Genomic DNA, 27071 nt, shown 5'->3' with positions numbered 1-27071 from the left:
ATAGATGAGAACGAGAACAAAGGCAGGAGGACGGTCGAGCTCACCTTGGCCTCGCTTTGCTTCCGATGTCCCCTCCGTTAACTTGGAGCAGCTGAGAGACCATCACCGTCTCCAGCGCATGCCAATACTGATAAGATCTCCCACCGTAAAGTCTCCGAAGAGTTCTGGACGCTCAAAGGAAGAAGAGACGCAGGGAATCAGCGGACGGCGGGAAGAACGTCCAGCCTGCCTCGGTAGCGAAAAATCGAGAGCTGATAAAAATGACCTCAGAAGTCTAGGGAGAGTCCAAGATAGATCGAAAAGGAAGAGATCAAAGAAGAAGATTTGATCGAGCGTGACTACTTGATCCTGAGCGTTTGAGGTCAAGACGCCCTCTCCCTCCCTCCCTCCTTCCCTCCAACCATCAACTCCTTCCCTTCCCTCCACCCCAAAAATGTCCTCCTCCCCTCCCCGCCCACCCCCTATCGACTACGACGCCGAGTACGATCGCGAAGTCCGACCCAACGTCCTGAACCGATCCGCCTGGTGGAACAAAGGGATCGCAAAGATGAAGCAGAACCCTATGGTTCCCATCGGTGAGTGAAACGAACGAGGACGATGGGATGGGACGAACCGAACGCTGACTTCGTTTTGGGAAATGCAATGAACAGCTACTCTCGCTACGTGTTATGCGCTCTGGGGGGCTATTCAGGCGAATCGACATCAGGATCGAGCGAAGTTGCAGAAGATGTTGAGGTTTAGGGTTGGGTGCGTTCGTCGTCCTTCCTTCCTTCGTTCCCTTCCTTCTCTTCGTCCCCTCGAGCGTCTTCGGATCCGAGATCTACACCTCACGGTCGAACTCGTCTCTCAAACCTTTCACATCCCTAGCTCCCAAACCCTCGCCGATCCCCATCTTCTCTCGTCCTGATCCTCGATCTTTTGGGAAACGTCGAGCTGACCTTCCGTTCCTTCCCTTCCACCTTCCCTCTCCGTTTTCTCGTTTGGTTTCGCAGAGCCCAAGGAGTGGCCATCCTCGCCATCGTTCTCGGAGGCATCTTCTTTGAAGGAAAGACTCCCATCAGGGATATGGGTAAACTGCCGGACGAGATCAGTCGAGGGATGTCTGCTTTGGGAGGTGGGTCTCTCTTCAATCGTCGCCTTCTCGTCCTTCCCCTTTTACTTACAAAGCTCTCCGCCTGACCGTTATACTTTTCCTTAACCTTTCCTTTCTTTTCTTCCTTACTCTCGTCCCTTCCCTCCCTCCCTTTCCTCAACCCGCAGACAAAATCACCCAATCGCCCTCCCCCTTCGAAGACGACCTCGCTCCCCCTTCCCGCCGTTCAGCGCCTCCCCTCCTCTCCCCTCCTACCGTCAACCCTACGCTCTCTTCCTCCTCTCGCTCTTCTTCACCACCAACGTTGGTACCAGGAAAGAACGGTTCCGCTCCCACCATCCTCGGGAGCGAGCTTTTGGACGACGTGGATTGGAAGGCGGATGGTGGAAGGGCGAGTGCGAGGAAGGAGTTGAGGAGGAGGCAGGTCGAGGAGTTTTTGGCTAGGAAGGAGGCGGGGAGTGGGGAGGGTCATGGTCATGGAGCTTCTTCGCAGTCGCACGCTGGGGAGGGGAGGGAGTAGATTGGGAAAGGGGAAGGGGAGGGAGAGTTGGGTTTGGGTTTCGGTTTGGTAGATCAGATCGCATCAGCTTGCCCAGAGTCTGCTTGTGTTATAGTATGTTTCACTCAATGTTAACACCTCTCACCCTCTTATTTTATTCTTCCTTCACACACCTCGGAGAGAGAGGTCGCTCGCTCGATTGAGTCAAGAGTCGAGTTTTCCGACGCGTCTCTCCTCCTCCCTTCCTCTCTCTCTCTCTCTCTCTCTCTCTCTCCTTGCCCCGAAAGACTTTCCTAGCGATCTCCTCTCCCACACAACCCAACCCAACAAAACTCAAACAAAGAGTGGCAAGCAAAATTCCACATCAAGATCAAGAAAAAAAACTTCCAAGAACGAACGAAAACCCCGTCTCCTGGACGGCCTTCTCTCTCTCGCACCAGCTCGAGAACTACAATGCTTTAGATGAAACGAAACGAAAGGAGAGAGCAGCACAGGGTAGATACGAGGTAAGGTGAGACTATCCAAGAGGAAACAAAACCGAAAAATGAGAGAGAGCAAGAGTTGAGAGAGAGAGAGAGAGAGAGAGAGAGAGAGGGGGGGGTCGTGAAAAAGTCGAGATTGAGAACGAACGAGGGAGGAGCGAATAAAGTAAGAGCGAGAAAGGGTTGGAAGAGATAGACGGGTTGGGGTTTCAAAGATGGGTTCCCGAAGCTCCTCCCTGATCGAGGTAGGCTCCGGCCGCTCGGACGCTGTCCATCAAGGACGAGCGACGCTCGGTTCGTTCGGAGGGAGTGAGGGAGGTTGCTGTTCGGGATCTGGGGGGGAAAGAAGATATACGAGGACGGAGAAGGAGAGGAAAGAAGAGGAGGGAGTCAGCAAAGAGGGTTTGGGGGAAAGGAAAGAAGAGGAAGAGTCAGAAAGAGAGAGAAGGAGGAGAAGAACGACGCGTCGAAACAAAACGAAGCTCACCTCGGAATCCCACCAACATCCAGCCCTCCAAACTCTCCTGACGAACCCGACGCTCCAGCAGCAGCAGCAGCCCCCCCAGGTCCCAACTCACTCCTCATCACCTCCCTCTCCGTCCCATCCTCGTCCCTCACCACAACGCTCAACGGACGGCCGTTGTTATCTTCGTAGCCGACAGCAAATCCGAACGTAGGAGGAGGAGCGAGAGGATGATCGTTCTCGTCGAGAGCTTCCTGGTGCTTGGAGTTGTTGGCGTACTGGGACGAGCGGTCGGCAACGGAGGAGGAGGGGTCGTAAAGGTTGGAGGAGGAGAAGGACTGGGACGGGATTTGAGGGAGGGTTCGAGGTTGGGAGGGAGGAGAAGGAGGGAGAGCGTTGGATGGGAGGGAAGAAGGGAGGGCTAGGCAGTCGCCTTGAGTGAGGGTAGATGCGCAGGTAAGAAGAGGAAGCGTGGGAAGGAAAGGAAAGGAAAGGAAAGGAAAGAAGGGAGCAGGTCAGCAAAAACGAACGCGTCCAGCCCGTCGACACACGACGAGTCAAACCAACGAGAACGAGACAAGAAACGTACGAGGAACGACACCTCTCTCCTTCGTTCCAGGGTTCGAACACAAGCTCCACCCATCCTCGTAGCTCTGGTGAACCCGAAGAAGGATGAACGGAACGATAGCGAGCTCATCCTCCAGCGTCGCCTTGAATCCTCTCACCACCCTCATCTCCACTCCCTCCTCATCCAAAGCACCTCCCGGAACCAAAGCACCACCCAACGAGGGATCTCCTCCAACACCAGCCATCGCCTGAGCCTCGAGAGGGGAAGGATCCTGGTACGGGTCGTGTTGAGGCTGAGCGTCGTAGGGTTGTTGATTGCTGCTGTAGTACGATTGCTGCTGAGGAGGGGGAGGAGGAGGAGGAGGGTGTTGGCCGTAGGGAGAGGGAGATCGGAAGTACTCGTCTTGAGGGTTGCCGTAGGAAGGAGAGTAGGGCTGTTGTTGGTTGTGGTTGGCGAAGGCAGGGGAGGGACCTCGTTGAACGAGGTATTGCTGAGAGGCAGAGTGAGGAGGTGCGAATCCTCCAGGGGAGTAGGCTTGTTGAGGTGGGTAGCCCTGCGAGATAGGAGCATACCGAGAAAGGAGGCAGTCAAGGTCAGAAGAGGAGAGAGGGACGTGTCGAGGACGATCTCTCAAGAAAGAGGCGTCGTCGAGAGCAACGAAGGAGAGAAGAAGGTTCCAAACAACAAGGACTCACAGATGCATCGTACCCTCCAGCAGAACCCCATCCTCCGTCGTTCACAGCCATAGGAGGCTGCTGCAGACTCGCTTCGCTTCCAGCGTACATAGCTCCAGCTCCCGCGCTCGCTCCGTAGATTCCTCCCATGCCCGTTCCAGCTCGACCTGAAGGCCTCTCTCCTCTCCCGAGAGCTTGAACGAATCTCTCGTCTCCTACTCCAGGTTGATCCTTCTCGATATGAGGTGAGGAAGGGCCACCATCCTTCCCGTATCCATCCAGCTCGTGCGTTCGGTCCCTCCTGTCCCTTCGACCGTCGCGTCGTCTTCGAAGGAGGAATCCTACGGCGACGATGAGAGCAATGGCTGAAGCGACGACGATCCCAGCGATGATGAGGGATTTGGCTAAGGAAGAGAGACCTGTGGATTCTGGTGCTGAGGATGCTGAGGCTGAGGCTGCTGCTGAGGAGGAGGCGAGAGTGGATGAAGCTCGGAGGGAGGAGGCTGAGGTGCGGGAGGAGGACGAGCTCGCGCGAGAGGAAGAAGTTGTAGAAGCGACCGAGGAGGTCGTGGAGGATCGGACGGACGAAGAGGAGGTTGAGGAGACGATGGAGGAGGTTGAGGAGGATGAAACTGAGGTGTAGATTCCGATGTAGGGAGAAGAAGAGAGGAAAGGAGAGGGAGAAGGAAGGAGAGTTCGTTAGCTCGGATTCGTCGTGTTGTCGTCTCCTTCTCCTTCTCTCCTTCTCCTCCTGCCTCCCCTGAAGTATCCTCTTCGCAAGATAAACAGAGAAGTGGTTACTCACCTCTAGAAGATGATACTGCTGAGCTTGAAGAAGTGCTCGTCGTCGAAGGGACGGCTACGACAGCTCGAGTCGTTGTCCTTGCCAGAGGTCCCGTAACGATGGACAATCTGGAGGAGAAAACAAAGGGAGAAACGCGTCTATATGTGGCCCTCTACGAGAGTAGGAAGAAGCAGAAGGTTTCTCACAAGGTTCCAGCCATGATAGTCCTGCAGGCGATAAAAGGGAGGGAGGCGAGAGGGAGGAGAAGAGAAGGAGAGAGAGAGAGGGGAAGGGATCAAGCGCGCGTCCGTCGAGGAGGAGGAGAGTTGGGCGGAGGAAGGGTGGCCAGGAGGGAAGAGAGGGTTAAGAGAAGGAAAGGAATGTGAAGTTGTGCTAACGAGCGTGAGTTGGGTGAGAAAGAAGGGAGGGAAAGGGGTGTTGGACGTTGGGAGGAGAGAAAGAAAGGAAACAAGCTCAAAGGGAAAGAAAGGACAAACTCCCCGAAAAAGAACACAAGCGGACACTCGTTTCACGATCTAGGAAGAGATAATTTATCACGATCTACGAAGGAGCGGTCTTCAAAAAGAAGACTGGGGAGAAAAATTAGAGGCCCAAAAAATCGAACGGAGCCAGATTTGGGAGTCTCCTTTGAAAGAGGAGGAGACTCGCGAGTTGACCTCGAACCAACATCTCCTCCTTCTCTTCCTTCTCGACATGTCCCTCACGCCTACTCAGTTCGCTCAGCTCTTGGATCTATCTCCAGGCATCGACGGACGCCCTGGAAGGATTCTGTCCCGCGAAACTCTCATACTGCACTTCGAGCAGGTGCGTTTCGCCTTCACATCTTCCTTTGCAGTCTTCTCTTTTGTTTGACCCGCCTTTTCACCGTCTCCAGTTCAACAATCTGCCTCAGATTTGGGGAGACGCTCGTACTAAGTTCTTCGTCCGTCATTTCTTCTCTAAAGGTTCCTTCCTGTGCAAATCTGACCTCTGGTCAACGCTTCCCCTTTCGCCAGAGCGAGGTCGCCGCTGGTTACCTTCCTTCCTTCCTCCGCACCTTCATCTACGGCGAGTTCGATTTCTTCGAAGAAGAGTCTCTCTTGGTCTTTAGTTGTTACGCGAACTGGGGCAAGGCTCTGATTGTAGAGCGTCGGGCGTCGATGGGGAGGTTCATTCGAGGAAACTTGATGGAATCCATGACACTCTTCCTCGCTTTGGTCGAGAAGATATCAAACCTTCCACCCGAGAGCTTTCAGGTGAGTACTCTCTTTTTCTCTCTTGAAAGAAGCGCATCACTGATCACCTCCGTTCGCCGTCGTCAGTTCGATCTATCCAGCGTGCTTTGCGAACGCCTCGTCGCCTGCGTCTACGGCTTTGACAACAACCTGGGGACGCTTTCCACAACCAGAGCCGTGCCAATGCCTTCCCCATCGGTTCGAGAGAGGCTTCGAGAGGTTTGCGTCTTCTTTGAGGAGGACTGTCACACTCGCAGCGCCGCGACAAAACGAAACTACAACTCGATTCTGGCAACCCTTCGTCTTCTTGCAGCCGGTGTGCTCCTTCCTCCAGAGGTCCTCTCTCCTAGAGCTTTCAGGACTTGGTCGTCCTGCCAGTTCACCGAAACGCCTTACGTCCTCATCACCGCACCTTCGCTCATCGAGCCTTCGGTTCTCGAGTCGTGTTCCGAGCTTTTGGATGGTCGAGACGTCGCGGATATGAGGGTCTGTGGTCGAGTGAGTGTTCTTTTCTCCATCTTATTAACAACTAGAGGCTGATGAACTCCTTTTTCTCGTTTCATCAGTGCTACGGGGTCCGCTACTGCTCGAGAGGTCCGTTTCCGAGGGACGACGCGTCGTCGCGCGTCTTTCCCTTTTCTCGAGCTGAACTCGTTCCTCCGCTTTTCTTCGTTCTCTTCAGAGCACCAGCGACTCGATTGGAAGAAGCACAAGCTCGAGTGCTTTCCTCCTAGTTGGTGACCGGACCTCGGGTTGTCGAGGAGTGAGAGGGAGGTGGGTTTGGGTTGGGGAGGAACGATTCACGACGCTTCGCTTTCGCTTGAAGTTCTTCTCTCGCGCAAGAAGAGAGATTATCTGAGTAGGGCTTAGCTGCATTCGAACCTTCTCCGATTGCAACCTATCATGACATAAATTCTTCGCGTCCAAAGCACGCCCCAGTCTTCTTCGTCGGGAAACGAAAGCGGAACTTATCCTCTCCTCCCTTTCCCTTCCCTTCAACCATCACGCCTCACTCCTCTCCCTCTCCCCAACTCTTCCCAACCAGCATGTCCGCCACTCCCTCCTCCTCCATCTCCTCCAAAACCCTTGGTCGAACTGTATCCTCTACCCCAGCGTCCTCAGCTGCCTCTTCGACGCCCGTGCCAGACGACCAGCGAGAAGAAGGAGGATCGTCGAGGAGGAGCTTCCCTGTTGCTTTTGGGTCTAGATCGGGATCAGGACTTACTGGAGGTCAGTCTGATGCTTCTTTCGTGTGCTATTGAACTCTTATAGGGCTTGGTTGAGAGTGGTATGGGGAGGGAAAGGAGGGAAGGAAGGAAAACGTCGAGCTCAAGCTGACCTTTCCTCCTCCTTCCCTGTTCTCTGCTCTCGTCCCACAGGTCTCGGCTCGTCTCTACTGAGATCATCGATATCGACACCTCAAAGGAACCCCTCTTCGCCTACTGTATGTCTATTTCCACGTCCATCGCTGAGCTCATGAGCTCGAGCTCACCTTCCTCTCTTCTTCCCCTCGCTCGCTCCTCCAGCAACGAACGAACCCCAATCTCCCTCGAGCGGATCCCTCCATCACGACCTGCTTCGATCGATCAAAGGACGAGGAGCTGTGGAGCCTTTGGGTTGGGAAGTGAGATGGGGGAAGAAGGACGGTTTTCTGACGATCTTGATGTCCTGTGTAACGAACGAGCGAGGGAGAAGAGGGAGAGCGACGAGCTGATCTCGGCGACCCTCGTCGTCTCTCTCTTTTCCCCTCACACCTACAGCAGCGTTCAAGAATCTATACATCGCCATCTAACGCATCACACGAAACGTCCAAACTCATTCAGATGTCAGAGGCGCGGCTGACTTCTTTTCTCCCTTTCTCCGCCGCCCTTCACGTCCCTCTCAACGTTCAAAGACGCTCTACCTCTTTCCTTTCGCCGCTCTTCAAAACTCCAACCACCACCTTCTCCTTCTTCCTTCCTCCCCAGACCATGGAATCCCCACCTCGCCGCTCATCTATCAACTTCTCTCGCCCACTTCGGGGTCAACTTCAACCTCCTCGTCCTCCTCCTCCTCCTCAACAGTTCGCTTTCCCTATCGCTTCAAGCTCGAGGTCAAGGAGGAACCGACAGGAGGTTCTCGACCCTTCTTATGCAGTCAGATCTAGGCCTCACGTTGTTGGTGAGCTCTCTTCTTCCTCTCTTCCCTCCCTGCTCTCCTCAGAGCTGACTCGGGTCAACCTTTCTTCGCTCAGCCTCTCCCTCTGTCGTCCCTCCTCCTCCCTCGCCAAACACCACCTGCTCGTCAAGCTCAATCTCCCGAGATCTTCGAAGACTCCATCGTAGACAAACAAGCTTGCTTTCCAAACCTTCTCCTCTAACGGAGGTTCGTTTCTCTCTCTCTCTCTCTCTCTCTCTTCCTCCCGCCTTCACTCACGCGCCGTTTTCATTTTCGTTGATAGGCCGAGCTCATATCCCTCTCCGTCACTCAACAACACATTCTCGAAACTCAAGCCCAACTCCGAAACGGTCCTATCCCTGCCCTCCCTTTTCCTCTAGGTGAGGTTTGGAACGGAGAGGACGCGGACGAGTTCGGGATGTCTTCGAGTTCGAGGGGAGGAGGAGTGAAGTTGGGCGAGTCGAGGTTGGGGTCGATTGGTGAGCTTTGGGTTCCTTCTCTTTCCTCTTCTTTTGCCCGAGAAGCTGACTGAGCTGAGTCTGGTGTGCTGGGTGTAGCTGTCGACTCGCTTACAACCACGAGGAGATCAACAACGGGTCGGACGAAATTCGTTCGAGGGAGTCCCGTTCGAGCGATCCATCATGGCAAGGAGGGTGGAAAACCTTGTGAGTCTCTCCCTCATTTTTTTGGGGCCCTAGCTTCTTCTGACGGGATTGTTTTCGTTCGTGTTCTCAAGACGGGAGGAAAGATCGCAAACCATCGACCTCGACCTCGACCTCTCCGACGCGTCCTCGATCTCGAACTCCTCTGGCTTCGAAACTCAGCAACTTCCTTCAACCCAAACCTTCCTCTTCAAAGAACAAGAACAAGAACAAGAACAAAAAACGTCAGTCCCCTCCCAACCCTCCTTCTCTTTCCCACCCTTCCAATCTCGTTGCTCATCTCATTTTCGGTTTCGGCAGGTCCCTCCTCTCCCTCCTCCCAATCCTCTCCTCCTCCAAAACGAGCGAAACGTAAGTAAGTCTGCTACCCCTTCTCTTCTTTATCTTTCTCACCGCTAACGCTCGTTGTTGGCAAGAAACAGGCCAATTCTCCTTTGCATCGCTTCGAACCCATCCACACAAGAACGACGCGTCGACTTCCTGTCCTGCTGGAGTAGTTCCCGCTGGTTGGAGGAGGAAAAGAACGAGGTCTAACTGGGGTTTGGGGGAGGATGGGGGGTTTGAATTGGTGACGGGTGAAGGTGGAGCGGTGGGAGAGCATGGAAAGGGAGGGTGGAGAGGCTGAGGAAGGTGAGAGAGAGGGAGAAGAAGAGGAGAGTGTCGTTACGCTATGCTTATGGGTTTGTTGAACTTGCAAGGTGAGAGTGAGAGTGAAATATGTGCAGAATGCGGATTTTGCGAGTCTGTCGGGTTCGTTTGCGGGAAGGAAGAAGAAAGCGCATCGAGCGGACGACGCGAGCGGAAAGGGAGGAACGTCGTCAAGATCGATCGAGAGTTGAGACTAAGCTGATTCGTTAAGGAAGGAGGGGAACAGGACAAAAGGCGAGGGAGAGAAGGGAAGAGAAACGACGAAGAGAGAAAGAGCTACATGATGAGGAGAGGGAACGGAAATCGCTCTCGATTTTACGAAACGAAATCGCGATGATCTTTGAGTTAGCGCCCTTCTTCTCGAAGAAAGGTTAATTCCACCGGAGCATGGAAACGAGGGCTCACAGTTTGAGAAGGGACGTGTACAAGGGAACGCGGCGGAACGAAACGAAACGCGACGAGATTCGAGAGGCGACGAGCTTTCACCAGCTCGTTGGGAAGCACGAGAGTCTGTGTTCCTCTGCGTCGCATCGTTGATGATCTGAGGAGAGCGATTGAAAGAGAATGAAGGGGAGAGAGGGAAGAGATGAGTGAACGGAGAACGAGAGGAGGGGAGAAAGGAGAGACGCGTTGTCGAATCGTCTTACCTTCGGAGCAGTAACGAACCGTACCGCACTGGAGAAAGAAGACGAAGGAACCAGAGGTCAGTACGGGAACAGGTACAGAAGGAAATCAACCGACTCACTCTTCCGCAAGGCAAAACTCTCTCCTCCCCAGTTTCCTGATCCCTCACGCAGGTCGTCGACGACGTTTTCCCCTTCTTGTCCTCGTGCTGGACCGGACCCACTCGCAAGCTCTCCACGTCCCAACACCCCCCTGGACGTTCCTTCTTCTCATATCACCCAAGTCCATGACTCCCAATCGAACGATCCCGTCCGATAGTTCAGCGAATCGCTCCTGCGTGTCGAGGTCGAGATCGATTCGAGTGCACGTTCGGACGCTATGGATGAGACGATTGAGAACGGAGGTTTCGTTCTGGGTGAGAGCTGGGACTCGGATGATGCTCCCACCGGGGTAGGAAGAGATGGGAGCGTTCATGCTTCTGTCGAGGGAGAGGAGGAGGTTGAATCGAGCTTCGATGATGGATTATGCGGCGCCGTTGTCCTGAGGGCAAGAAAAGCGCAAAGTTAGTCAAGGAATGAGAGGGGAATGAGAAGCGTTATTTGAGGATAAGAGTGGTCAAACTTCAGAAGGGCGAGGAGGGAGAGGGAGAGGGAAGGGGAGGATGGCGGAGGGAACGAACAATCATTCTGGATCTCGTTCGATCTGGTGGACGGAAGGAAGTCTAGCAGCAGGTCCGTCGAGTCTAGGGGAGAGGTCGAACTTGCAACCGAAAGTGAGGACGGTTCTGGGAAGCCATTTCTGTAAAGAGGCAAGGAGGAGGGAGTGATGGTTCGAGGGAAAGGGAACAGTCGAAGCTCAACTTCACTTTCGTCCCTCTCCTCCCTCCTCCCTTCCCTTCCTCCCAACGACTTCCACCCCCTGTCTCAACTTTTTTGTATCTCATCTCCTCCCATCTTATCTCCTATGTCCTCCGATACGCCCTCTCCTTTCTCCCCAACGGACATCCTCCGAACTGCTCTCCGAGAATCCTCTTCTTCCTCCTCCTCCGATGGTTCGTTCCCCTTCTCCCTCTTCCCTCCCTTCCCCTTGCCGTCCCTTGAAACACCGATGCTCATATCCCTATCCTATCCTATCTTATCTTATCTTCCCGGAAGCAGATCTTATTCTCTCCCTCCTCTCGACCTTCTCCCTTTCCACCTCCTCCACCACCTCGTCGTCGATCCCCTCGTTGACCTCCTCGTCGAAAGCCAACTCCCTCGTCTCGTTCCGATGCATGCTTCAGGATACGACCTACCCGACCGAGATCTTCCTCCCGCTGCTCGAAGGAGAGGAGGAGGAGGAGGCTGTAGAGGAAGAGGGAGCAGAAATCGATTATAGCAAGTTGAGGGAGAGAGGAGTGGTGTTTGCGGTCGGAGTGCCTGGAGAGCAAGGATGGGTCGAGGAGGTGAGTTTCTGGGTTCCTTTCTCGGCGAAGTTTCGAGGTGGAGCTGCGGAGAGGTGTATAGATGAATAGCAGATTGGGTTAGGGTTAGGTGGGTCGGAGGGGAAGGCGGGGAGGGAGCTGTATATCGGAGAAGAAGGGAAGGAAGGAGAACGTGAGCTCGACCATCTTTCCCTCCTTGGCTTCGACGCGTCTCGTCCCTCTGTTTTCCATCCTCGGACGCTTCCCAAATCCTCGATCAACTCTACATCCCGTCAAAGATCTACGAACTCCGTCCCTGACTCTCCGTTCTTCCTCGTTCGCTTCCGTCAGATCCTCAACCCTTCCTCCGCCTCCTCCTCGTCGACCTCCAACGACGAACCTGAATCCGAACCTCATAAATCCATCGCTCACAAGTTCCCTTACCTCCAAGCCAAGACGGGTCATTTCGCTAGTCGATCAGAGAGGATCGGTGCTTTCATCAAGGTCAGTTTCGATCTCTTTTCTTGAGCCCTCGAAACGTCAAGGGCTGAAATTGACCCCCTTCGTTTCGATTCAAACAAACAAACAGACCTACGACACCACCACTCCCTCCCCACCTACAACCGTTCAAACCTATATCGGGTTGCTCACTTTCTCGTCGTACGTTGCCTCCCTTTTATCCGTCTCCCATCTCGGTCCTTGCTCGACCTGACGGCGTCCTTCCTTCCTCTTCCTCTCCTCTCCCCTCTCAGTCCTCCCTCCGCCCTCGAATCCGACCACCAGACGACCGAAGACGAAATCCCAACCCTCCACGTGCTCCAAACGATTCCTCACAAAGGTCCCCTCGTTCCGCTCGAGAACCTCCCTGCTTTGAACACGGCCGAGGAGTGGGAAGAAGCGAGAAGGGAGTTGGTGCGTTGGATTGCGGAGGTTGGGTTGGGAGGGGAGGAGGAGGAGGAATGGGTGGCTGAGTGGGTGCTCGTTGGACTGTGTGGGAAGAAGTGAGTGTTTTTTGAGTTTGAGCTTGGTTCGAGGGGTTGTTGAATTTGGGGGAGGGAAGGGAAAGGAGAGAGGCGAGGCGGGACGCGTCGTCGATTCGGAACCCTGATCTCTTTTGTTTATTTTTTTTTTCGTTCGTAGCCTCCCACCTCTCACCCCCTTAACCATCTCCCTCCTCCTCCCTTCCTCCTCTCCCTCCACCGCCACCACCACCACCACCTCCCCTCTCCCCCTCCTCTCCCTCCTCCCTCACGTCCTCCCTCTCTTCCACCCTCTCCCTCTCTCCCTCCCGCTCCTCAACCTCTCCTCCCTCTCCCCGCACTCCACTCCAACCGAAGACCTCGCTGCCGGAGCTCTCCAACTCCCTCACGGTGGGTTCCTCTGCATCGACGAGACCCCGCTTGGGGAGGGAGGCAAGTTGAGTGAGAGAGGGATGAGGAATTTGGAGGTGGTCAAGAAGCTGGTGAAGGAGCAAAAGATCGAGTACGAGTTTGAGTATTCGAAGTTTGGGTTTGGAACGGATTTGGGAGGGCTGGTGGTTGGGGAAGGGAGAGGCGGACTTGTCGAGGTGAGGGCCGACGCGTCCTGGTTTCCTTTTCGTTCTCTCCCTTCGTTTTCCTTCTCACTCCAAACTGACTCACTCCCTCTCCTTCTCCCTTTTTCTTCCTCGTACTCGTGCTCGTTACAGGTCGACGCCAAAATTCACCTCCACAACCCTTCGACTCCCTTCGCCACGGCTCCTCTCGTCCTTCCTTCAAACGACAAACTCATGAAGTTCCGATCCATCATCGCTCGAGCCAGGGAGGGTACGTTGGTCGTCCCAAAGGAGGTTTCAGAGGTGAGTCGTGTCTCGCTTTTTTTTTTTCAGTTTCAGACCCAACCTCGACCCAAGCCTACTTTCCATTTTCCGAACAACAACGGAAAACGACGCGACGGGATCGCTGACCCTCCTTTCCTCCTTTTCCTACCCAGTCAATCCAAACTACCTTCGTCACCCACCGCTCAACGCACGGTCCCTCCTCCCTCACGCCCGAATCCCTCTCCCTCCGAATGAAACTCGCTCGCGGTCTCGCTCTTTCGCACAACCTTGCGACCCTCGATCTTGCAACGTGGGAGGAGGCTTGGAAGTTGGACGAGAAGAGGATCGAGAGATCTAAGGAGGGTGAAGCGTCAGTCACGATGCTGGGGAAACCGGATGGGTTGAAGGGAGTGAAGGAGGAGGAGGAGGAAGAGGAGGAGAGCGAGGACGAGTTGGAGATTGAGGGAGGCCCGGTCGGTGGGACGGCGAGCGGGAAGGGAAAGAGGGTCGAGAAGATGGTAGGCCGATGAGGGTTGCTCGTTTCGCTCTAAATGTCTCTCTCTTTACCACTCTTTTCCTTAGAGAATGCGAAAGAAAGTGGAACGGAAGAAAGGTTCTCGACGCGCCTGGAGTCTTTTTTTTTTTTTTTTCAGGAGTTTCAAAGCTAACGGATCGAAACCAACGCAAACCCGACATTCAAAGCATTGCTGGTGAAAAAAACAGTACTATGTAGACCGCTCAACGTCAAGACGAGAAAAAACGAAAGCCAAACTAAGTACCGCCAAACCAAAAAAAATCCGAACTAGATATGGAATGCAAAAGATCACGACGCGTCCCTTCGAACCCTCCTCAGAAATTGATCACCCCGTACTCCCTGATCTTAGCGATGAGATGATGGCTCTCGAGCTTGTAGATGGGTTCCGAAGCGTTCTGAATGGCGTACTTGATGACTTCGGAGTCCTGGGAAGGAACGTCGAAGGAAGGAGAACGAGAAAGAGTCAGTTCGAGTCTTCTCTCGGGACGATGATGAAGGACGGTGGGAGACAAGAGAAGTGAAGAGGAACAGACCTGGTAGGTATCCCCTTTAGCCGAGCATCGGAAGTTGAACGTCCTCCCAACGTTCTTCGCCACGAGAGCTTTGACGGCGTCGGGGTCTTGGTACTGTTCGAACGAGCCGACCAACCAAAGAAACGACACGTCAGTTCTCAAGTCGATCTTGACGGTCGAAAGAGAAAGAAGAGAGAGACCGAACAAACCTGGATGTTCTCGATCTCACCAGCCTCCATCTCGAAGAGCGTCAATCCGAAATCGTTGAAGCCCGTGAGCCAGATTTGGGCGGTGTAGTCCATGACGGTGAGGGAGAGGAGATATCTATTTTACGAACGGAGTGCGAAGGGGAAGGAGGAGTCAGCGGTCGAGGAGGAGGAAAGAGAACGAGTCAAAGAAGAACGCGTCGTGCTCACCTGTAGTTCGGTTCGTCGATGTTCATGTCGTGCTTCTCGCACTTGTAGCTGTTTCCATCCTCGACGACCTAAGAGACGGTTAAAAAAGAGACAGCTTCAATGTCAGCGTTCTGTCTCCCTCTCGAAACAACGAAGCTCGTCTCGAACGAGTGAAAGAAACGAATCCTCGAATCTGGACTCACCTTCTTCTGACATCCCTCGAATCCACAAGCAGGGTAGCTCAACCTATCCGACTTGATGAACCCCACCGTCGCCTTGACGTTGAAGTAGTCGGTCGTATCCCTCGTCCCAAGTCCTCGGTTGATGACCTCCGAGATGGTGCACGCGTTGAGGGAGCTGGGTCCTGAGGGCATCGTGTTGGTGTAGGACTTGAAGGTGATTCCCGAAGCAGGGAGAGTGTCGTACCTGACCAAAGAAAAGACGAGAGGAAGAGGTCAGCAAGGCGACGAGGTTCGAGAGAGCGGTCGACGCGACGACTCACCATCCTCGAAGAGCATGCGCTTGGGGCAAGTCGGGGTTGACCTGCATCGAGCTTGAGCCCATCATCGAAAGGTTTTTACCTGCTCGAATTTGAAAGGTCAGCTCGATCTCCTTCGAACGTCGAACAAACTCGGACTCGCCTTTGAATTCCCCAACTCGAACAGCCCTCAACGCAACGACTGAATCCTGACCGACGTTCCAGTTCTCGGCTTGCTTTCCCCAGACTGAGAGCTGACAGGCGTATTCGGATCGATCGACGATGGTGACTTCTCGTTTCATGATCTGGTTGAATTGAAACGAAGTAGATCTCAGGTCAAGTCGCGTCGAAACTCGAGGAAGGGAACGAAAGGTTTGGGTGGAACTCACGGCAGTGTGCGTCTTCTTTGAGGTGATGCTTCCGAGCTCTCCTGAGGTCGTGAGGATTCCGATGACGTCTGTAAGAACGAAGGAAGAGAACGAAGGGAGTCAGCGAACGACACGAGAACTGACTCGAAACGCATCGAGGCTCACCGACCAACGCATCCTTCTCCATATCCTCGAGTCTAGCAAGCTCGACGAAGTTGTACTGGATCTGAGGAACCTCGTTGTCGTCTTCGACCTGCGAGACGAAACAGATCTCGAGTCAGTCTTCTTCCTCTCTCTCGTCGTTCGTTCGTTCGTTCTGAATCATGAACTCACAGGCTCAATCTCCGTCTTCCTCTCGAGGGTGATCTCGTAGTCGTTCGGTAGGTTACTGTACTGCTTTCTGGCGAGTTGGATCTTGCCGTTGGTGATGTAGTAGGCCTGATGAACGAAAGAGCGAGAAGGGAAACGAGACGGTCAGCATTTGTTCAGCCTGACGCGACCGAGACACGTCGAAAGCTCACCTTCCCTTCCTCGATCATATCAAAGAAGTTGTCGACTTCCTCGTTGAATGCAGTAGCTTTGATCTGACTCTGAGATCCCTCCGCCGAACAAACAAGGGACATTCGAGGAGTCAGCACGACGAACGAACGCTCGGACAGACGAACGAGGAAACAAGACGTGTCGAAACGAGAACTCACCGACTCATCCATCAAAGTCATACTAAACAGCTTCCCATCTCCCTTGGCGTTCGACCAATTCTTGATCTCGCTCTTCTGAGTCACTCGAGCTCTGATCGCCCACCTGAAAACGAAACCCAAAAAACGAACGCGTCAAAACGCGCCTCAGCTCACTTTCTCCCGTTCCACAAGCTCCTCCACCCTTCCTCCCAGCAGAACCTAGTCTTCCTACCCGTCACCGAGAAGGAACCACAAATGGACTCACTTAGACTGATAAGGGCTCAATCCCTCGATCGGATACAGAGCTCTCCTCGACGCACCACCTCCTCCTCCTCTCCCAGCACCCCCACCTCCAGCTCCAACTCCACTCCCACCTCTCGCACTTCTCATCCCAACAGCGTTCGTCCCTCCCATCCCACCTCCTCTTCCAACCCCTCCTCCTCCAAACGCTCCTCCTCTCCCCGTCCCCATCCCCGTTCCACCACCGAACGCTCCTCCTCTCCCAACACCACCCGTAAACCCACCTCGACTTAAACTCTCATAGTGAGGGACAGCAGGATGAGGAGCTCCGTTTCCTCTGGCGTTGGAGTCGAGGTCGTTGTTGGTGTTGTTGGCTTCGACGGATTTGGGCATCCCGATCTTTCCGGGCGTTTGACCGAGAGAGGGTTGGAGAGCTAGGACGATGAGGAGTCTAGGAGGGTAACGAAGTGCGAGAGAAGCGTGTGTGAGTGGGTGTATGCGTCTCGAGAACGGGAAAGGAGAGGGAGGAAGGGAGGGAGGAGCGACTAACCTCTTCCCCTGAACGGTGTTGAGCGCGAAATCAGTGATCTTGATGACCGAGTGCCTCTGGACGATTCCATTCTCGACATGGTAGTTGGCCTGCGAGACGAACGAAGAAAGGGAGGGGGGTAAGCGAGAGAGGAAGGGGAGGGAGGGAAGAGGGAGGGAGAGAGGGAACGAACCTGAGTGGCGAGCATTCCTGATATGTAATTCATCCCGTCGGAGAGGACTAGTCTGGAGAGCGAAAGAAACGAACGTCAGAGTTGGAACTTTTCGAATAGAAGAACGGTGGGAAGAAAGAAGCAGGAGAGAGAGAAGGTGGAAGGAGGAGGAGAGACGAGGTCGACAAGCTCACCTGTATCGATCCATCCCACCGCCAATGTCCGGTTTAGCAGGGACTAGCTTGCAGGAGATGACTTGAAGGATGGGCTGTACCGCATCAATCCAAAGCAAGCGAGCGTCAAAAGAGCAAGAAGAAGAAGAGGTCAGCTCTCTCGAAGAAGGAGGGAAGGTGGCGAACGAAACGTACCTGAATCTCCTTGGGAGTCAACCCCGGTTCAGCTGAGAAGTAGAGCTTCGAGATCGAATGAGGGGTGAGAGCGGGGACCATCTTGAGCGAGAGAGAGGAAGAACGAGAAGAGAGGGAAAGGGGAGAGGGGATGGTGGTTTGGGGTGGCGAACCGAGGGGAAGGTCGGAGGCGAGTTTCGTTCGAGCGATCGCAGGTTTTCTCCCGACGTCGTTCAAATGTTGCTGTCAGAGTCTCAAAAAGCTGTCAGAGATGACTGCTAAACCAATTGAACGAAAGTTAGGACTGAAAAGAAGAGAAGAAGAAGGAAGGAGTTCAGCGACGCGACTTCCAGCTTTGTTTCTTCGACTCCTTTGCTCTTCCATCCTTTCAGCAGAGACAGAAACCCCGTTCGTTTTAGTTTCAAACTATACCATATATCTCCGCAACCTCCCTTCTTCCTGTCCTAACCAAGCCCAAACGCAAACCCAAACTCGAGCCACCGCATCCCTTGTCTCCCTCTCCCTCTCCCTCCTTCTCTCCCTCTCCTGCTTCTAACCACCTCTCCTGAGGTTGTCCAACCTAGCCTGCAGTGCGTCCTCGGACGCATTTCCTCCTCCTCCACCTCCGGCAGCTCCTCCTCCAGCAGACGGCGGTCGTGGAGGACCAGATGGGGACGCGTCCGCTCCTTCTGCGACGGCCGTTCGAGAGTTTGGGAGAGGGTTGTTGGCGAGGGATTGTTGGATTGAGGAAGGGGTTTCACCGAGCTGTAAAAGAGGGAACGAAAAGAAGGGGAGGGAGAGGGAGGACGGGAGAGGATGTGAGTGGGAAGAGAGAAGAGTTGGGAGGTCGAGGATGAGACGCGAACTCAGACTTGAACTCGAACTCGGAATGTAAGAGAGGTGTGTACTCACCATCTGTCCCACGGAAACTCCAATCTCATCCAACACCTCCTTGAGGATCCTATCCCCTTCGACCTCCTCCTCCTCCTCTCCCTCAGCGTCCATCGCGTCGTCTACGGCGTCCGACATCATCTCCTCCTTCATGTCCATCGTAGCCGATTCCTTCTCAAAGTCCATCATGATCTTTTGGATCTGATGAGTTTGGAAGTAGAGGTGAGTTGAGTTGAAAGGAGGGAAGGAGTAGAGGAGAGGTGGGAAGGAGAAGAGAAAGGGAAGAGGATCAGCCTCGAGTCGAGAATCGGTCCACTAGCTCATCACTTCCTCTCCTCCCCTTCATCAGAGCGCATAAGAGCCTACTCACCTGAGGCAAGTTCATCTGCCTATTCATCATCCCCATCGCCTTCGTCGCTCCCTTCATGGCCTCTCCCATCTGCTGATTCGAACGAAGCGTTTGAATCCTGAGCGAGACGGCTTGAAGCTGAGTTCTCATGGCGTAGAACTTCTGGATGTAGCGACGGGTTCGAACGAGATCCTTGGCCATAATCTTGCAGGCGTTCTGTTTTTGGGTTGGAAGGGAAGCGATGGAAGGGTGGTGGGTAAGAAGGAGAAGGAAGGGGAGGAGGGGGAGGGGGAGGGGGAGGAGAGGGAGGAAGGGAAGCAACGAACCATCTGACCGAGCTTTGCTGTCCGTTTGATCTCTCCCATGAGCTTCTTCTCTTCCCTGGTAGGAGCAGAGATGAAGGAAGGATGGGTCAGGTCCAAGAGATGTGCGATGCGAGAAGCGAACGGACGATTGACGAAGGAGAGGATGGGAGCGAAGCTCAACGCTCCGCGGTGAGCTCCTTGATGAGGTCTCAGGCCATCGTCCCTCCTCTCCTTGCTGCGATACACAATCCTCAGATCGACCAAGAGGATACTCTCTAAGCTGAACGTGCTACGAGAGCAACTTCTTTCCCCTGGGAGTAGGATGGCTCTCATCGTCCATCCTCGATAGCGAGCTCGCTCCTCCTTCCCTCTTCCTCCCTTCCCCCTGCTCTTCCCTCCTTCCGCCAACACCCCCTCTCTCTCGTGGTCCCAAGCAACTAAGAGGAAGACCTCTACTTACTGCTCAAGTTTGCCCCTCTCCCTATCCAGCTCCCTCTGAGCCTTCTGAAGAGCTCGTTGATGCTGCCTTAGGCGTTCGGCTGGCGTCAGACTCCGTCCAAAGAGAGTGTCCTGGCAGAAGAGAGCGAGATCGTCAGCTTCTATGTATCTCAGAGGGAAGAATGATGAGTGAGGGAGCTCACGAGGATATTCATGATTGTGGGAAGGGAAGGGTTGAGACGGTTGGGAGGAGAAGAGGGAGGGACGGAGGAGAACGAGGTCGACCTGCGGGCGAAACGTCACCAAGAGGGAGATGGTGCTGTGAAGATTTTATTTGCTTTAACTTGTAGCTTGGATGAGCTCTGAAAGTTTCTAGGTACTTGAAGGCTGACGTCGACGACCGAAAGGGAGGAGCAATAGGTCGAAGGGAATGGTCGTGGACGTGAGCTCAGCACTCGATACGTGTTTTCCCCTTACCTCTTCGCCTGCATACTGAAGTAGGGTGGAAAGAGGAGAGTCATCTTCTATCTCTTGAAAGGAATCATCTTTGGATACTCCAATCAGCGCCTGCATCCCGTCCGTCGCCGCTTCGACGCGTCCAATCTCGCTCCCTCATCCATCTCTTGTCTCGACTCAGATCATCTTCGAATCGGGAGGAACAGCTCCTTTCTACATCTTCTTATCTTCCCCGGTCTCCCAGCTCCAGCAGATCAACCAAACTACGAACTCTCTCGCCGCGGCGACTCGCGCCTGTATGTCTCTTCTCGCTTTGACCTTCCTTCTCTCCCCGAACCACATCATCTCTTCTCTTCCTCCCATGCCATCTTCCTCTCCTTCGAACAAGGTCGTCGTCATCGGTGGAGGAGGTGAGCATCAGAGCATCGACTTGACTGATCACACGTCGCTCCGTCTCTTTTTCTGACTTCCGCTTTCTCTCACCAGTAATCGGTTGTACTTCTGCTCTGATTCTCGCCCAACGAGGATACAGCGTCACTCTAGTCGCTCGAGATCTTCCTGGAGATCTCTCTCAAGACGCCTGTTCTCTGTTCGCTGGGGCGAATTGGCATCCCGTTCGTACAAAACCGCTTCCGCGTCGTTCTCGTTTTGTTTTTTCTTCGTATGAGCCTCCGCTCACCATCCCCTACTCGCCATATCACACCCAGTTCCAAGATTCCTCCCTTCAAGTTCAAAGCTGGGAGCGAATCGGTTTCCTCAAGCTCAAATCCCTCATCCCGTCAGGCCTCGTCCGCTCTCTGCCCTGGGTCGCCTACTCCAAAACCGAAGACGATAACTCCTACATCGACACAGCTTGGTACAACGATCTCATCCCAGATCACAAAACCATCCCGAAAAACGAGCTCCCGTCGTGAGTTTGAACCTTTGGCGTCAAACCTCGACGTCCTCGATCCTGACGTTCTCGCTCCTGCTCGTCCTTCCTCAGCGGCTACCTTACAGGATCTTCTTTGACGACCCTCTCCCTCGCTCCTCACACCTACCTACCGTGGCTTCTCGCTCAACTTCAGAACCTCGGAGTCAAGGTCGTTCGCCAGAAGGTGGAGTCAATCGAGGAAGCCGCGTATCTCGTCGCTGGACGCGTCGATTGCGTCGTCAACGCGACTGGTTTGGGAGCTGCATCGTTGGGAGGAGTGATGGATGAGGAGTGTTTCCCTATTAGAGGTCAGACAGTGCTGGTCAGGGCTCCTTGGTTGACCTATGGACAGTGGGTCTCTGGTGAGTGTCGATTTCGCTTCCGTCGACGCGCTTCTCTTTCTTCTTTGTTATATTCACTCGAGCCTGACCGCTTGAGTCCCTTTTGTCTCCTGCTTTCGCAGGGTACGAAGATGGAACCTTCATCTACATCATCCCTCGACCCGATGGGAACGTCATCCTGGGAGGAACGATGGACAACGGAAGTTGGGACACGTCGATCCACCACGAAACGACGCTGAGGATCCTCCAAAACGCGTACGAGGCAATGCCGGAACTCTCGAATGGATCTGGATGGGAAGCGATTGATGTGATCAGCTCAAATGTTGGATTGAGACCTGCGAGAAGGGGTGGGCCGAGGATGGAGTTGGAGGAGATCAAGGTCGAGAAAGGGGGAGAGAGAACCGTGGGAGTGGTGCACGCTTGTGAGTCTACTGCTGTATGATCCTACTCCCGGTAAAAGTCTCATAATGATTGCCTACTCGCTTCGACTTTTTACAGACGGAATCGGACCCGTGAGCCTCCTCACATCGCGTCGTGTCGCTCGCTTTCCTTTGCTGGTCGCCTTCTTCCTCCTCATCCTCCTCCTTTTTATCCTCTCAATTTACTCCCAAATCATTCGTAGGCTGGATACCAAGCCTCTTGGGGGATGGCTGAGAACGTAGGAGACTTGTGAGCTTTGCTTTCCTCCTTTTCTCGACGCGTCTATCCTCTCTCACACTCTTCCTTTGCGCCCCTCTCCTTCTGCAGAGTCTACAAACACTTTAGATCGACCATAAACAAGAGTAAACTCTGAGAACATATAAATACCGTTGCCTTCGAAGCTGCTCTTCGTGTTTCGGTGATTCTGAGGTCTCGACGCGTCGGACTCCTTTCACTCAGCTTCCTTCATCTCTTTCTCCGCATTCGGCAAAACCACGAGCCATCGTTTCAGAGCAGATCCAATCTTAAAGAGGACAAGAGGTACATAGGGGCGGAAAGGAATGCAACAGCCGAGGCGTATGTACGTTCAGCTCCTCGTCTTCCTCGACTCTTGGTTCCTTCCTTCCCTCGCTCGCGAATAGCTCTCTACCCTGAGCAACCAGCAAGCCTCGGAAAGGGAAGACGTAAGAGATATTCTGAGAAGGACGGATTCTGAACAAGAAATGGGAGGAGAGGGAGGGAAAGGGAGAGAGAAGAAACGGGCGACTCTCTGCTCTTTCAAGCTTCACTATGAACATGCCAACATAAAGCCTTCCTCGTTAGAAGACTAAGGTACTGAGTGTACAGGAAGGTCTGAAAGAGGAAAGAGTAGATCGCTGAAATGACGAAACGAAGAGCCGAAAGAGGAAGAGAGACGACTCGTCGCATCTTGCTGGTTCAGAATGACCAAAGAGAAAACACCCAGCTGCCACGATGGTCCCGCTAACATAATTCTCAGACTTTCTTGAAAAGTGTTCAGCGAATGGGTTTTTGAGCCCCGTGTGGCAGAAGAGAAGCAGCGAGGCCAAAGACGAGCAAAAACGAAACGCGACGACGCGCGCGGAAAAGCACGACTCCCCGTCCCACTTCTCCAGGTTCATCACCCAAGAGCCCGAAAAGATCTAGTGATGTAGCTAAGAGAAGAAGATCGGGGAGAGGTGTTGTTTCCTTTGACTAGAAAAGGAGGAAAAGGGAAGAAAGGGAGAATCCGACTCGACGACTCGGCAGTTTCCATAACAGCACACGGGGACGCATCAACGACACTACACCGTGAGTCGAGGTTTCTATCCGGCGAGAAGACGATACGAGAGGAAAGAGCAGAGGAGGAGAAGAAACATCGACGAGAAGAGAGAAGGGGGAAGTGAAAGACCGATTGCAGGCTTCGCGTTCAATTCGTCGACCTCACCTGCTTCATCACTACCTATCCATGAGAGGACTGGTCGTGATGAGAGGTGAGATTGGCGAAAAGCTTCGAAGTGGCAGGGAGGAAGGGGAAGGGGAACGTAAAACGGCGGTGGAGCGGAAGAAGCTGAGGGCAGGAAAGACCAGAGTGAGAGGGATACTAGAACGACTGCAACAACGAGAGAACATCTCTCCCTTTGCCTCTGCCCAGCAACCAAAGAGCTCACTCGCCTGAGCGAGAACCAGCGGCTGAGGGTGAAAGCCTCGAAGGGATGAACGCTTGATGTACTGTACGAGTCTCCGCGAGCTCCAACTTCTTTTGTTTCAGCACCCCTCTTCCGTCCTTCTTTTCAAGATAGATGAGAAGATGGACAGAGAGGGATCTAAGAAGAACGGAAGAGAAGAACTCAGATCAAAGGAGAAAATGAGAGAGAGAAGGAGAGAAAGGAAGGGAGGAAGAAACGAAGGGACGGTGAAGCGAGCGGGAGTCGGCTGCTGAGCTGGTACTTCCTCCGGCTTCCCAAGCTCGACAAAACCAGAGGAGAGTCGAGTAAGAGAAGCCTGAAATAGTAAGAGCTCAGCGGTCAAATCCTCGCTTTAGGGGGAGAAAAGGGTGGTCGTCGTCGGAAGGAGGAACGGAGCTGGCGTCAGCTCTGCCTTTTTCCTCTAAGAGATTTGCTGCCGTCTCTCCTTCCCTCTTTTTTTCCCCGAAGCAGAAAACGGCATGAGGGTATGATCGAAAGATCCGGCTGAGGTAGAGGATCTAGAGCAAGATGGAAAGGGAAGAAAGACGATGAAGAAAAAAGGGACGAGAAGAGCGTACAGTCGTAAAAAAAGAAGTAGCGAGGAAGAGAAAAGAAAAGCTCTGGGGCGAGCGGAAGGCAGAGAGTTCGAGACTGAAGCTCTCAGAGAAGAGAAGCTGCTTAGAACTGTGAAGAAAGAAAGAGGGGCGAAGGTCAGGAGAGGAAGAGGGTGAAGGAGAGAGACGCGACGACTCACTCGAACTTGATAGCTTCCCTGAGCTTTCGTTAGGTACCTGAGTGATTCCAGACGTCAAGCAGAAGTCAGAGACGCATTCATTGAGAAAGATGGGGGAAGAAGAGGAAGAGACGGAAGAAGAGACGCGAACTCACCGAACCCATTTCACCGACTGGTAGTTCCCCTTCTCGAACACCTTCAAGAACCGAACGAGCAGACCCGAGGCAGTGAACATGACCACTGTAAGATCAGAAGGTGAGAGCGAAGGTCAGCACTCGAAAAGCAACGAAGGAACGAGGCGAGAAAAGGAGAGAGCAACGAACCTGAGAAATCGATGTTGATGGGCGGACGCGACCAAGCCTGTCGATGAGTCGTCGTGGCGAGAGTAGCGTCTGCTGAGAGAGTACACTCCTGACCTCCTTGCAGTCGAGGGATCCTATCGAACCGGACAGAGAGAAACCGTCAGCTCAACGCGTCAACTCTCAATCCTCGTCTCTCTTCCCCTCCCATCCAACCCCGAGAAAGGGAAAACAAGACTCACTTCCAAATAATAATGTTCTCTCCGGGCACATACTTCGCCTTCCCCACCACGACCTTACACTCCACCTTCGTCGTGTTCAACGGCGTCGGGATCCTGAGGACGATTCCGTTGGCGTTGAGTTTGGCGTCGAAGTTGGCTTTGAGGTTGATGGTGTATTCTACTTTGGATTTGCCGACCTCGTTGACGATGGGGTGGAGACGGAAGGGGAGGTTGATATTGGTGGTGGAACGGTATCTGCGAGGACGAGGACGAGGACGAAAGGAGGGGAGGAAGGACGCGACGGAGAAGGAGAAGAGTCAGACGAGGTTTGGAGGCGAGGTGAGAAAGGACGAGATGTAGGTAGGTCAGAGGAAAAAAAAATGATGTGGCGGTAGGGGGTGTGAAGGGCGAATAAGGGTAGGTGGGAAGGAAGAAGGACAAGAGAGAAAGAACGAACCTCATGAGCTCGAACTCTCCATCTGGAGGAATGAACGAGATCGACCTATCCGAATCGAACTTCCCCAACCTCACACACTGATGGAACTGGCAGTCGTCCAGTTCAACAGCTCCGTCCGACTTCGAGCGATCCCTGTGGTGGCAAGAAGCAAGGGAAGGAAGAGAAGTCAGCTCGGACGAACGAGCTCGAACTCGAGCGGGACGGGAGCTCGAAAGACGACTCACGAAGACTTCTCCAGCACCAGCTTGTCGTTCAATCCGAACTTGCACTCCGGCGTTCCCGACAGGTAGGCTCGCATAAGGATCTGTCCATCGACGTCAGCTCGGAGGACGGTTCCTGTAGGAGATCGAGACGAGGGAAGGAAGGGAGGTGAGCTTGATGTCTTCGAAGGAGATAGCTCGACCCAAACTAAGTACACCCTCCAGACCTAAACCCATCTACGAAGTGATAGCACAAGAGAAGGAGCGTCAGACTCACCCGTCGAGCTCATCAGCAAGTTGACCGTCTCAATCACGTCGACGAAAGCCTCGTTCTTCCTGTACTTGACGTCCGATCTCCGCCACGAGGTGTTTCCGGTAGCTTGAATGGTGATCTTTGACGAGTCCTCTCTCTGTACCGGCACCAAAGACCAGAAAGGAGGAGTCAGCCCAGAAGCTCGACGACGAGGGGATGGGGAGGAGAAAGGGGGAGGAGGGGGTGGCGGGTCGGTCGACGGAGTTGAAGGAGGGGAGGACGCACCACAGACAGCTCCGACTTGACTCCCTCGGTGGTGATGTACATCTTGAGGGTGTCGATTTCCGAGTTCTGAGGGTATCCGAAGTCGAGGATCTCTGAGGGATGGCGAGGGGAAGAGGGAAGGAGGAGGAGGAAGGAAGGGAGATCGGTCAGCTCGAGTCGAAGAAGAAAGGAGGGATGCTGGAGGCCATGAGGTCGCGATTCCGGGTCCCTACGGATAAAGAGAGACGTGGGAGCCCTCGAGATCCGTCTGAGCTCCAGAATGTGTCGCTGTCGTAGCAGCGGGACAGGAGAGCTCATCGGCCTCATCTCGGTGAGCTCGACTCCATGCTTCCTCCTTCCCTCTGAGCTTTACTTCCTCCTTCTCACCCCTCGTTCGAGCCCCAACTGCATATCCGTCGATGCTCCTACACCCCAGCCGGCTCGCTCTTCCTCCACTGAAACTTCCCCTCGATTGGGCCAGCAAGAAGAAAGGAGAGGACTCACCGTCGAGCAGTTCGTAGATGAGAACGAAGTTGTTCTTTACGCTCTCCTCGTCCAGCTTCCCAAAGTAAGCTTTTGAAATCCCCACGAATCGGTAGATGAACTCGAACACCAAAGCGGCTGAAGCGTTGTTTCTGTAGCACGCACGATGAGCGACGAGGAAGAGTGAAAGAGGAAGGAGAGGAAGGAAGGTGAGGAGGAGTGCGCGTCAGCCCTTGTTCTCCCATCTCCCTTCTCTCTCCTCTCCTCCCCACCTCTCTCTCGACGCCAGGACCGGTACTCACTTTGTGACTGCTAGAATGTATACGTTGTTGACTCGTACGTGGAAGAAGGAAGTTGAACCGAGGGTGATGATGGGGGAACGAACGTCCGGGTTGGAAACCACTTGGATTCGGAACACATCCGCTATAGAACGTCTGAGAGAACGAGAAAGGCGAAGAGTAAGCTCATGAGCAGAGTCTCTGGAGGAGAGAGAGGATGAACTTACTTGAGATCTGTCCGGAAGAGTCTCGAGATGAGCACCTGGGAGGGAAACGAGGTCAGAACAAAAGGAAGGGGAACGAGCGAGCTCAAGAGAAGGAGGGGAGAGAAAGACTCACCTCTCCCTTTTGGTTGAACACGAAGAAGGCCTGAGAATCAAAATGTACGTTTGTCAGCACGAGCTCGTCAAGAGGAGTAGGAAGCGCTACTCACAGAGATCATGGTGAGGGAGGGGAGATGGCCGTTGTGAGAAGGAAGGAGGAGGAGGGAGAGGTCGAGCTGGCAGGCTCGGTCGGGAAGGAGGACAAAGTGACGGGTTGAGACGCACTTTGGAGAAATATTCTCACAGAGAGTTCGCATACTGAATGTCTGGAAGCTGATTTTGCATGCAATGACCTTCTGTAGAAAAAAAGAGCACAAATCGGTTCAGTGAAACTCGTCCTGTTCACCTCAGTCTCGTTCGACCTTCAACGACCACCTTCCCTCGACGCAGAGGATCTCAGCTTCGCCAGCAAAACTCTCA

General features: G+C 53.8%; 10 protein-coding genes across 10 annotated transcripts; 5 read left to right on the top strand and 5 right to left on the bottom strand.

Annotated features, from left to right (window-relative positions):
* The first annotated feature begins 398 nt into the window (after positions 1–398).
* BDY24DRAFT_388398 (HIG1 domain-containing protein) lies at positions 399–1765 on the top strand. The gene is made up of 4 exons (XM_076640353.1): positions 399–575; positions 651–747; positions 993–1114; positions 1261–1765. The coding sequence occupies exons 1-4, from the start codon at positions 434–436 to the stop codon at positions 1611–1613; spliced, it is 714 nt and encodes a 237-aa protein (XP_076497030.1). The 5' UTR covers positions 399–433; the 3' UTR covers positions 1614–1765.
* A 175-nt stretch (positions 1766–1940) lies between these two features.
* On the bottom strand, positions 1941–5004 carry BDY24DRAFT_441211 (uncharacterized protein). The gene is made up of 6 exons (XM_076644589.1): positions 4770–5004; positions 4585–4691; positions 3801–4411; positions 3127–3658; positions 2562–2970; positions 1941–2407 (listed from the first exon to the last, which is right to left on the bottom strand). The coding sequence occupies exons 1-6, from the start codon at positions 4781–4783 to the stop codon at positions 2284–2286; spliced, it is 1797 nt and encodes a 598-aa protein (XP_076497029.1). The 5' UTR covers positions 4784–5004; the 3' UTR covers positions 1941–2283.
* Positions 5005–5252: 248 nt separating this feature from the next.
* BDY24DRAFT_441210 (zinc finger MYND domain-containing protein) lies at positions 5253–6566 on the top strand. Its single transcript, XM_076644588.1, has 6 exons — positions 5253–5388; positions 5459–5506; positions 5580–5819; positions 5886–6296; positions 6365–6392; positions 6481–6566. The coding sequence occupies exons 1-6, from the start codon at positions 5278–5280 to the stop codon at positions 6537–6539; spliced, it is 897 nt and encodes a 298-aa protein (XP_076497028.1). The 5' UTR covers positions 5253–5277; the 3' UTR covers positions 6540–6566.
* A 1202-nt stretch (positions 6567–7768) lies between these two features.
* Positions 7769–9295, top strand: BDY24DRAFT_388391 (uncharacterized protein; the record flags this gene model as incomplete). The annotated part of the gene is made up of 7 exons (XM_076640352.1): positions 7769–7958; positions 8032–8162; positions 8239–8434; positions 8513–8620; positions 8692–8841; positions 8918–8968; positions 9040–9295. 7 exons carry the CDS (start codon positions 7769–7771, stop codon positions 9240–9242), a joined length of 1029 nt encoding a protein of 342 aa, XP_076497027.1. The 3' UTR covers positions 9243–9295.
* A 187-nt stretch (positions 9296–9482) lies between these two features.
* On the bottom strand, positions 9483–10363 carry BDY24DRAFT_441208 (uncharacterized protein; the record flags this gene model as incomplete). The annotated part of the gene is made up of 4 exons (XM_076644587.1): positions 9483–9573; positions 9671–9806; positions 9913–9940; positions 10168–10363. Coding segments are annotated over 4 exons (450 nt in total), but the record flags the coding sequence as incomplete, so codon positions are not given.
* Positions 10364–10852: 489 nt separating this feature from the next.
* On the top strand, positions 10853–13619 carry BDY24DRAFT_370138 (uncharacterized protein; the record flags this gene model as incomplete). Its single annotated transcript, XM_076638096.1, has 8 exons — positions 10853–10940; positions 11047–11333; positions 11643–11795; positions 11881–11951; positions 12044–12292; positions 12432–12858; positions 12979–13128; positions 13263–13619. 8 exons carry the CDS (start codon positions 10853–10855, stop codon positions 13617–13619), a joined length of 1782 nt encoding a protein of 593 aa, XP_076497025.1.
* A 145-nt stretch (positions 13620–13764) lies between these two features.
* Positions 13765–17498, bottom strand: BDY24DRAFT_441206 (uncharacterized protein). The gene is made up of 17 exons (XM_076644586.1): positions 17364–17498; positions 17190–17263; positions 17017–17068; positions 16845–16933; positions 16320–16745; positions 16076–16178; positions 15899–15967; positions 15711–15815; positions 15543–15630; positions 15399–15466; positions 15173–15314; positions 15034–15112; positions 14735–14957; positions 14553–14620; positions 14346–14460; positions 14158–14250; positions 13765–14049 (listed from the first exon to the last, which is right to left on the bottom strand). Exons 1-17 carry the CDS (start codon positions 17442–17444, stop codon positions 13939–13941), a joined length of 1986 nt encoding a protein of 661 aa, XP_076497024.1. The 5' UTR covers positions 17445–17498; the 3' UTR covers positions 13765–13938.
* Positions 17499–17791: 293 nt separating this feature from the next.
* DID4 (ESCRT-III subunit protein DID4) lies at positions 17792–19566 on the bottom strand. The gene is made up of 6 exons (XM_076640351.1): positions 19529–19566; positions 19348–19457; positions 18909–18963; positions 18604–18798; positions 18255–18434; positions 17792–18107 (listed from the first exon to the last, which is right to left on the bottom strand). The coding sequence occupies exons 1-6, from the start codon at positions 19538–19540 to the stop codon at positions 17895–17897; spliced, it is 765 nt and encodes a 254-aa protein (XP_076497023.1). The 5' UTR covers positions 19541–19566; the 3' UTR covers positions 17792–17894.
* A 576-nt stretch (positions 19567–20142) lies between these two features.
* BDY24DRAFT_414986 (FAD-dependent oxidoreductase) lies at positions 20143–21828 on the top strand (the record flags this gene model as incomplete). Its single annotated transcript, XM_076643390.1, has 8 exons — positions 20143–20191; positions 20268–20395; positions 20489–20691; positions 20767–21056; positions 21158–21457; positions 21534–21547; positions 21658–21704; positions 21783–21828. The coding sequence occupies 8 exons, from the start codon at positions 20143–20145 to the stop codon at positions 21826–21828; spliced, it is 1077 nt and encodes a 358-aa protein (XP_076497022.1).
* A 1990-nt stretch (positions 21829–23818) lies between these two features.
* BDY24DRAFT_370135 (AP-2 complex subunit mu) lies at positions 23819–26770 on the bottom strand (the record flags this gene model as incomplete). The annotated part of the gene is made up of 14 exons (XM_076638095.1): positions 23819–23824; positions 23895–23931; positions 24029–24113; positions 24197–24309; positions 24415–24648; positions 24851–24982; positions 25075–25186; positions 25328–25460; positions 25589–25680; positions 26072–26202; positions 26353–26484; positions 26556–26590; positions 26668–26697; positions 26762–26770. 14 exons carry the CDS (start codon positions 26768–26770, stop codon positions 23819–23821), a joined length of 1281 nt encoding a protein of 426 aa, XP_076497021.1.
* Positions 26771–27071: the final 301 nt, after the last annotated feature.

Source organism: Mrakia frigida, assembly GCF_051309035.1.
Source record: "Mrakia frigida strain ATCC 22029 unplaced genomic scaffold BDY24scaffold_14, whole genome shotgun sequence".
Classification (NCBI taxonomy): domain Eukaryota; kingdom Fungi; phylum Basidiomycota; class Tremellomycetes; order Cystofilobasidiales; family Mrakiaceae; genus Mrakia; species Mrakia frigida.
Note: the sequence above shows the minus strand (reverse complement) of the source record. Positions and strands in the feature narration are given on the sequence as shown.